The 9902-nt window shown below is 52.3% G+C and overlaps 1 protein-coding gene across 1 annotated transcript; it reads right to left on the minus strand.

The window, feature by feature from the left end:
* Positions 1-798: 798 nt before the first annotated feature.
* On the minus strand, positions 799-8864 carry r (carbamoyl-phosphate synthetase 2, aspartate transcarbamylase, and dihydroorotase rudimentary). Its single transcript, XM_003739411.1, has 12 exons — positions 8768-8864; positions 8446-8587; positions 7933-8354; positions 7509-7757; positions 5640-7372; positions 5323-5520; positions 4763-5194; positions 2022-4622; positions 1757-1896; positions 1476-1644; positions 1044-1396; positions 799-924 (listed from the first exon to the last, which is right to left on the minus strand). Exons 1-12 carry the CDS (start codon positions 8862-8864, stop codon positions 822-824), a joined length of 6639 nt encoding a protein of 2212 aa, XP_003739459.1. The 3' UTR covers positions 799-821.
* Positions 8865-9902: the final 1038 nt, after the last annotated feature.

The raw sequence follows: 9902 nt of genomic DNA on the forward strand, positions 1-9902 counted from the left end.
TGCGAATCACGAAATCACATCCTGTTTCGCATCATTCACATCTGTAAGCTCGTCTAAGCCAATCTCCTCCGTATATGGTGCCCGTCAAATAGAGGTTCAGAAGAGTGTCCGATAATAAAGGCTTGCCCGCCTGAGTAAGATCTCCCAAACACGGCCCGTCAGATAGAGTATGCTTAGCAATCCGAATATGTCTTCCTATTAGAGGATGACGGTATTTGCTTGAGCCCCTCACCTCGGATTCCACTCGATCGAGATCATGACTTCTATGCACAGGTGTCTTCGATGAACCTTTCGAGAAAAGCCTCGCTATCAAGATAAGTATCCAGCCAGATCTCGGCACGGCTCCCCGCTTCGAGAGAGTCCGCGTATCCGAGGGGAGATGCGAGTAACTCGGGAATCGAGAGACCGGGTGGTTTCCACTCGTCAAGAAACTCCTTGAGTTAAGAGCTGATTCATTCCTCCCTGCCACAGCTACTGCATGTCGGTCTCCAAAACCAACTCTCCTCGGAGGGTAATAGCCAAATGGAGAGAACGTACGTAGAATCACGGAGGTCAACTTCATTTATTTATCGCTGTAGTCTCAACTGATGTGTAAATAACTGAGATAAAAGTGCTTATTCGGAATAATCAATAAATATTCTTCATCGAGGTAACGTGGAGAGCTGATCCTCTCAAACGGAGCACAGCCTCGTAATCATTATAAAGTCGCGTATATATATAAATAACTTAGGAGAGAAAAAAACATTGTCCAATACTTTGAACGGATCTGGTCTATGTCCATCTCTTGACTTGAGGGACTCGATTCGTTCCTCTGGAGCTTTTCAGTTCGCTCCTAGAACCATCGTGAGTAGGGCCATTCTCACGTACATCCCATTTTCACTTTGCCTGAAGTAGGCTGCTCGTGGGTCGGAATCGAACTCGGGGCTGTAATAAGATAAACAATTCGAACATTAGAAATGACCGACTCGCCTCCGATGATAATGATTCATGAGGATGTTTTCTTATTTATTACGCCGGTGGCCTGATTCCACCCAATCGGGTACCTGATCTCGTTGACTCGAGGCAGAGGATGCATGACGGCCATTTTGCGCTTCGCATGCGCCATGAGATCTGGTGTGATGATGAACAAGTCCTTCACTCGTTCGAAATCAGCTACGCTCTTGAAGCGCTCCTTCTGTATCCGCGTCACGTAGACGATATCGGCGTCAATCACAGCCTCTTCCAGCGAATGGAACGTCGCTTGCGGGATATGCTTCGACTCTAGCTGTTTCTTGATATGCTCAGGCATTTCGAGGCCATTGGGAGCGACGTAACGGAGTTGAACCTTGTAGTGGGAAAGGAGCTGCACGAGCGAGTGAACGGTGCGGCCGTGTTTCAAGTCTCCCACGAGTGTTATCTGCGAACAAGGAGGAGTTTCAGCATCGCCGACAATCTCAGCATTCTGAAGACACTCTTAATTCCTCGCGGAGGCTCACCGTCAAACCGTTGACTGTTCCGATTTCCTCTCGGATCGTGAAAACATCGAGCAGCGCCTGCGTCGGATGTTCACCGACGCCGTCTCCGGCGTTGATCACGGGTCGTCGGCTGAACTTTGCGGCTCGAGACACGGATCCTGGCTGAGGGTGTCGCAGGACGACGATATCACTGAAAGAAGACTCCGCTTAGAGACGTCTCCTCAGGAGTCCCTGGATTTGTTTTTCTGATTGGATAGTGCATAGTAGTGAGATTTGGCTGAGCCACGTGAGGAGCCACGAACCTGTAGCTCGAAGTTATTGCCACGGTGTCTTCGAGAGATTCCCCTTTCTGAGCGGAAGACGTCGCGTTGTCGATGGATATGACGCTTCCACCGAGTCGTTGCATGGCCGCGGCGAAGGACGCCGAAGTTCTTGTCGAGGCCTGAAATCACGTTCGGTAAGCACCCGTCACCACATCGTGAATCCCCTTGAGCTCAGTATCCTTCATGGTTCTCATTAACACGACGTATTATGCTGGTGACGCAATAGTCAGTGCGGGAGACTCACCTCGTAGAACACCGATGCCATGACCTTACCCTGTAGAACGTCATTGAGGGTTTTTCCCTTATGTACGGACATGGAGTACTTTTGTGCGAGATTGAAGATTGCGTGCAGCTGATCCCTGGTGAACATATCAGCTGAGAGGATATTGCGGCCTCTCAATGACGGAGCTCCGGGAGCCGATTTTCCGGGAGAGAGGAGGAGCGCTGCGTCGCCCTGATCTTTCTCTTCGTTGTCGATCTTCCCGAGACCGAGCTCAGCGAACATCTGATCGTAAAGTTCAGCCGAGGCTTTCACCGAGTTCCTCCTTCGAGTATTGGCGGAGTCCAGTCGAGGACGACTCGTCACGCCGACAGTTCCCGCCGGAGCTCCCTTGCTGGGGGTCTTGTTGGGGCCGGCTCTCACAGTCCGAGCGAGCGAAAAGATATCTTCCCCTGAGCCGGGTGCCGCGAGAACAGACCCGTCGATGTAAACAGTTTCGTTGCGGAGTATCACACGGCGGACCTGTCCTCGCACCTTCCGGCCGGCGAATGGAGTCCATCGAGCCTTCGAGAAGGGCAATCTCTCAGGAATCACCCATTCCTTGTCCAGATCCACCTCGATATAAGTATCCGGCTGTTCTGGGAGATTGAAGATCCGCTTCGGATTGGTGTACATCTTCGCGACGACATCGTCCAAGGTGAGCCTCTTCTGACTGACAGCTGTCAGCATCAAGGCGAGAGCCGTCTCCAAACCAGGGAAGCCCGGCGGCGGAATTGTGGAGTTTTTCTCGGCTTTTTGGTGAGGCGCGTGATCGGTGGCGATGCAGTCGATGTAATCCATGTGATCCCAAAGTGCCTGAACGTCGCGCTCTGTCACCAGAGGGGGCTTCACGTAGGCGAGATTCTCGCCGATGCTTTTTCCAGCCCCTGCTCGGGTCATGAAAAGGTGGTGAGGCGCAACTTCACAAGTCACGGGAAGACCGAGTTCCTTCGCCGCTTTTATCGCCAAAATCTCCGCCTCGGTGGCCACGTGACAGACGTGCACCGGCCTCTTGTTTGCGAGCAGCAGAGCCATTCCGAGCGTCGCCCCTTCGGCGTGAATGCAGACAGGAATATCAGTGGGCCAGTTCTCGAAGTGAGCGACCCAATCCGCGAAAGATTCGAGCAGGAGCGGTCCGTGTGTGTTGTTCAGGTACATCTTGAGACCGCAAACTTGCGGTGCCAAGCTTTGGACCGTTCCCGTATTCTCGCTCGAAGCTCCCGCGAAGAGCGCGTAGTCGCATCTCGCGCCCTTTTTCGCAAGCTGCTTGGTGACGGAGAGATTCTCCAGCGTCGTGGCAGGTGGGTCCGTGTTCGGCATCGCGAGGATCATCGTGAATCCTCCGGCTAGGGCAGCAGCGGTGCCGCTGGAGAAGTCCTCTTTTTGGACCTCGCCGGGTTCTCGCATGTGGACGTGGATGTCGATCAGCCCCGGCAGACGCACGAACTTCTGCAGAGTCATGCAGTCTACGTGCGTTTTGATCGTTGGAGTACGCCCGATGAGACGTATGGCTTCGATGATGAGTTTCGCGCACTTGACGTCGGTGATGAGGGGGACGGCGCAGTCGATCGCCTTCCTGCGAGTGCGGTAACCCTGGGTCATGAAAGAGGAAACCCGGCGAGTACCACTCGACTCCATGGGGAGGTTTATCACGAGGTCGAAACCTTTCTGCTCGAGATAGTCGACGATCGAACGGATCTGTGCGGCGTTCCCCTGTCCGATATCGTCGAAGGGCCACGTGACCGGTTGAATTTTAATTCCGTGTTCCTGGTAGAAGTCGGCTGTCCCCAAGCTGCCGAACAGTTTGTAGCCCATCTTCTCGAGACTGCGAACACTCGGCAGCATTTCGTTCTTGTGCTTGTAGCTGCCGATCGACAGGAAGATATTTTCCTCTGGGATCACGAAGCCGGTCGAAATGAGTGCTTTCATATAGGCTTCGAAACGGTTCTCTCCGAAACAGGCGACCTCGCCCGTCGAAGCCATCTCGACTCCGAGTCGGACATCGGCGCCGACCAGACGGTTGAAAGAGAACTGAGGAACTTTCACGCCGACCTTCCCGTTGCCGCGCATGCAGTCAACCGGCTCCATGCGCTCGCCGCAGATTACTCGGGTGGCCAAGCTGACCAAGTCGTAGCCCAGAGTCTTGGAAACGAATGGGAAACTCCTCGAAACCCTCACATTGCACTCGATGACTTTCAGACGATTGTCTTTCGCGATCACCTGCAGATTGAAAGGTCCTGAGACTGCGAGCGCTTGTCCAATCGCCTGCGTTATTTTCCGGATGTTGCTGAGTGTTTCTTTGTTCAAGTCTTGAGGAGGCGTCACGAGTGTGGCATCTCCCGAGTGTACTCCCGCGTTCTCTACGTGCTCGGAGATGGCGATCGCGAGGAGTTTGCCGTCCTGGGCCACAGCATCGACATCGATCTCTTTCGCTTCTTGGATGAATTTGGAGATGACGACCGGATATTCCTTGCTGACAGCTGCGGCCTCGCCCAAATACCCCTCGAGGTCTGCGGGAGAATATGCAACATTCATGGCGGCTCCACTCAGCACGTACGACGGTCGCACGAGGCACGGGTATTTCACCTGAGAATGAAGCGGACGTCAAGATTTCGGTCTGGACCGGGGGAAATCATCAATCAGTGTACACGTAGATCCTAATTCCATCTGAGCTTCCTAGTCACTTGGCTATCGCTTCCCCTATGCGTGGGAAATCTAAAGTCTACCTCATCGCAGAAAGCCCAGGCTTGCTCGACGGTGCTCAGCTCCTTCCACCGAGGCTGGGAGATCCCTATCGAATCCAACATTCGCGAGAATTTGAAACGATTCTCGGCTGCATCGATAGACTCCGGTGACGTCCCGAGAACGCGACAGTTTTGACGGTGAAGATCCATTGCGATATTGTTCGGCAATTGTCCGCCCATGTTCAAAATCACGCCTTCGGGCTGCTCCAACTGATAGATGTCGAAGACGGTTTCAAAGGAAATGTCGTCGAAGTACAGTTTGTCGCACATGTCGTAGTCGGTCGAAACGGTCTCCGGGTTGAAGTTCACCATTATGGTTTTCTTCCCCATTTTGCGCAGCTCCTGTAGCGAAGATACGGCGCACCAATCGAATTCCACGGAGCTTCCTATGCGGTAGGCGCCCGAGCCGATCACCTTCGGAAGAAAACGCGGAATATGAAGACCATATGATCCGGGTTCTCAATAAAGTCAACATGATATAGACGAGATCATGCCCAACGATCGAGGAAAGCTTCAGGATGCCCAGAGGATAAATTATGTACCATGATGGTGTTGTCGACGATTCCGGTCTGCGCCAGAGGGATATCGTGCTCCTCGGCGTTGTACGTCAGATAGAGATAGTTTGTCGACGCGGGATACTCTGCGGCAACGGTATCGATTTGCTTCACGAACGGTCTCACATCGAGTTCCTCTCGCCTTCTCCGTACTTGCAGCTCGGAGCTGTGGATGCAGCTTGCGATCTAGAGAGAGGAGAATTTCCCATTGAGCGAATTCATGTTGGAATGAATAGCATGGGAAGGCACGTGGATGGACGGAGGGGAAAGGCGAGCCACAAAATATCACGCTGTATTGCACTGACCTGTTTGTCGGAGAATCCCAACTGTTTCGCTTTCTGGAGTAACTCTGATTGCAGTTTATCCGCTCCGCGCAGATCCTCGAGGTCTTTGTACATATTCGTGATGTTCTCCATCTTGTTCAGGAACCAGGGATCGATCTGGGTGAGCTCGTGCAATCGCTCGACAGTGTATCCGCGGATCAGCGCGGACGCCAAATGGAACAGTCGTTTGTCCGTTGGTGAAGACAAATGATCTTCGTCGGCTCTTTTCACGTACGGGTCGAAACCGTTGCCACCTTCGACCATTCGGATTGCCTTTTGGAAGGCTTCTTCAAAGTTGCGTCCGATGGCCATCGCTTCACCGACCGATTTCATTGAAGAACCGATCTTACTGGAGACGTGAAGGAATTTGCCGAGGTCCCATCTGGGAATCTTCAGGACGACATAATCCAAGCTCGGCTCGAAACAGGCTGTTGTTGTCCCGGTAACGGAATTCTTCAGGGAAACCAGCGATTTACCCAATGAGAGCTTCGCAGCAATGTACGCCAGAGGGTATCCGGTCGCCTTACTGGCGAGAGCAGAGGACCTCGACAATCGCGCGTTTACTTCGATGATGTAGTATTCGTCGGAGTTCGGACTCAAAGCGTATTGCACGTTGCATTCTCCCACAACACCGAGATGTCTGATGATCTTGATTGCCGTCTCTCTCAACTTATTGTACTCGGTGTCCGTCAGGGTTTGAGAGGGGGCCACGACGATCGACTCCCCGGTATGGATTCCGAGCGGATCGAGATTCTCCATGTTACACACAGTTATGCAGTTGTCGAAAGAGTCGCGTACGACTTCATATTCGACCTCTTTCCAGCCCTTCAGTGATTTATCGATGAGAACCTGCTTCGAGTGAACCAGTGCTTGGTTCATCAATTCCTTGAGATCTTCGTCGTTCTTCGCAAAGCCGGAACCTAGGCCTCCGAGACAGAAGGCTCCCCTCACGAGAACGGGATAGCCGAGAACTCGAGCTGCGGCCAAGGCCTCTTCAAGACTCTCAACAGCGCAATTAGGCACGACCTTCTCGCCGATTTCAGCCACCCGTTCGGCGAAAAGTTTCCGGTCTTCAGAATGTATAATAGACTGGATCGGAGTGCCGAGGACTACAACCTTGTGAGTCTTGAAAATTCCTTGCTGTTCCAAGTCGATTCCGCAGTTCAAGGCGGTCTGACCTCCGAAAGTGAGCAGTATCCCATCGGGTCTCTCACATTTTATCACCTGTGTCACGTATTCCGGTGTGATCGGCAGAAAATAGACTTTGTCCGCCAGACCCGAGCTAGTTTGGACAGTGGCTATATTCGGATTGATCAGAATCGTCTCGATTCCCTCTTCCTTGAGCGCTTTAATAGCTTGAGAGCCGGAGTAGTCGAACTCTCCTGCTTGACCGATTGACAGACCGCCCGACCCCAACAATAGAACTTTCCTGGGTTCTCTGGCGAGCGGTGCCGGAACAACCGACTTCGGGAAGGGGATTTTACGGAAGTGCGAGTTGATGCGGTCGTTGATCGGCAGGCCTGGCATCCTGATCGACGAGAAGAATATGTCGAATAGGAACTCCATGTCCGTCGGTCCGGCATGGTGTTCCGGATGGAACTGGACGCTGAAGTACGGCTCCATGCGGTGCGCGATGCCTTCATTCGTTCCATCGTTTGCGTTGGTGAATAGGGGAATCCAGTCGGATGGCAGGGATTCGGCCTCGACGGCGTAACCTGCGATCGAGAACTCTCGATTTACTTCGCGATAATTGTTCCAATGTATGGAGTTGCTCGGCGCGAATGCCCGTCGAGCCGGAGGAGTTTCGACCAGAGAGGATCGATTATTATTATCGTTTTCCGTGATTCTCACCGTGATTCTGCGACGTTATGCAGCACCTCTTCGACCCCTCATGGAAACACGGCTGGTTGTGACCACGGTTCCCGTACTTCAGTTTCTTAGTCACAGCGCCGGCAGAGAGCGCGAGCAGCTGGTGTCCGAGGCAGATGCCGAAAATCGGCTTCGACGGATGTTTTATCATGAATTTCCGTATGCCTTCGATTGTCAGAGCGCAGAAGGTTGGATCGCCGGGACCGTTGCTCAGGAAGAGCGCGTGTTGAGCTTTAAGAGGATTTTGGCTCATTAGACATCGGTGCTCGCAGCCGTCGCCGGTGGCACCCTCCCATTCTCTCGGTCAGAGTCGGCCGATTTCTTCAGATTGAGCTTTGTCAAGGCCCCGAGAAGGTAAAGAAGCGGAGCGTCGATTCCGTTTTCCAGGATAATTTCATGAACCCACCTTCTAGCTCGTAGAACTTGTAATCGTAAGGGACGATGGTGAGACAAGCTCCTCGTTTCAATAGACATCTTATCTGATGGTTCTTCAGGCCACAATCGACAACAGTTATTTTCGGCGATCCCTGTGGATTGAGGACTCGTGGCGCCGCGCAAGCAACTTCCTTCACCAGATTTATCTTGTTAGGGTCCGTGAACTCTTGTTCCAGAGGCGGTGGATCATCGGAGACAATGATCTTCCCGAGAAGTGAGCCGTGCTCTCGGATAATCTTCGTCAGGCTTCTCGTGTCGACGCCGTCCAGACCGAGAACTCCTTCGTCTTTCAACCATTGGTCCAAAGTGCGCGTCGAGCTCCAGTGGGAAACCTTATCAGCGAGCTCAGATACGATGAGCGCTGACGGCCAGATACGATGGGATTCCATGAACCTGGAATGAGATCATATTTCACTATTCGATGAAATATTCCACGGGACTGAGCGGATCGAAGCATCTGATGATCGAAATCGCTGGAGCTTACAATGGTATGCCGTGCTGGTCTTCCTCGGTGCCCGAAGGTACTCCGTAGTTTCCGATCAACGGATAAGTGAGCACCAAAAGCTGTCTTCGATATGACGGGTCCGTCAATGACTCCACGTATCCAACCATCCCAGTCTGGAAAACTGGAGGGTCGACGAAAAATTGTTAGTTTTAATGTTTCTGTCTCACGGGTTGAGACTCGCGTCGAGCCCGGTTCCGTTCCCGAGACGTTTCCGGTAATGATCGCTTATCGGGCTCAATAATCCACGCTCGATAATTCATAATAGCAGCGGCACTCCCAAGAGAAAAACTCAGGCACTCACCGACTTCTCCGTCCGCGGGCTTGTCAGTGGCTCCAAAGGCCCTCCCCTTGAAAACGGTGCCATTTTCCAAGACGAGATAGGCTACCGGTCGCGACATGATGGTCGGCTGAATGGAACCCGATCGATTTCCTGACCGCGTTGCCCGGCAGGTACCCGAAACTTAGCGACAGCAGCTATCTTGCATCTATGTCGAGATTGGATCTGAAAGTCAGAGGATCCGAGTTACATTGAGTCGTTCTGCACCGAGTTCCTCGAAGCAGTCGCCTGAACCGATCATTCGATTCGGATTCCTTCCTGCCATTTGAGCTGTATCATTCCGCATCCTGCATGCCGATCAAGTCTCGGCGACTCCAGCCAGAGAGGTCTTGTCCTCCCCCAGGGACCAAGCTCCGCTTTTGAGCCCCAGGAGTTTTCATGCCCGGAGCGGAGCGCTCCCCTGAGTCATTTGTTTCGAACTCGCTTATGATGTCATTGTAAACATCGGCTGCAGTCATGGTCGAAACATCAATCAGGAAGTGGAGCATTATGAGATTGAAATCAAGAGAGTTCAGAATGATTCCTCTCGCCGTGGTATTCGTTTCCTCAAAACGGTTGTTTACTATGGGGATCCGCCCATTGACGACGTCCCAGCAGTCTGTTTCCTGGGACAGCAGAGCACTTATGATTTTCTTCCACATTTGATATTTTTCCCCAAATGATTCGGGTTTGAAGGCCGACAAGTTCGGCATCTTCGATGCTTGGGTGTCGGTGGATTCACCTCTATGCATCTTGGGTTCGGTTGATAGCTCGGTTGTATTACTAAGATTGGAAACTGGATCGAATGAAACTTCCAATACGAAATAGCCGTCGCTATTGATCGAGCTATTCATCGACAAAATACTGCGGTATTGATGACACTGTTGCGGTTTCTAGATTCTTCCTACTGGGAACTCACCTAACTGTAGGTGAGTCAGGTAGTTTTGCTGAACTCTCCACCTCGATGAACGAGTAAAGTGGTCATAATGTGATAAACAGGGGATAGGGAAGCTTGTAGTGGCACAGAAGATTGCTTTGTGAGATAGGGTCGAAGGCAGAAGGGCCGAGGCGAATCTGAAGTTGAGTCACCGTACTCGTGAATAATCGAAGAAGCACTCTG

Source organism: Galendromus occidentalis, unplaced genomic scaffold (assembly GCF_000255335.2).
Source record: "Galendromus occidentalis unplaced genomic scaffold, Mocc_1.1 scf7180000076522, whole genome shotgun sequence".
Taxonomy (NCBI): Eukaryota; Metazoa; Arthropoda; class Arachnida; order Mesostigmata; family Phytoseiidae; genus Galendromus; species Galendromus occidentalis.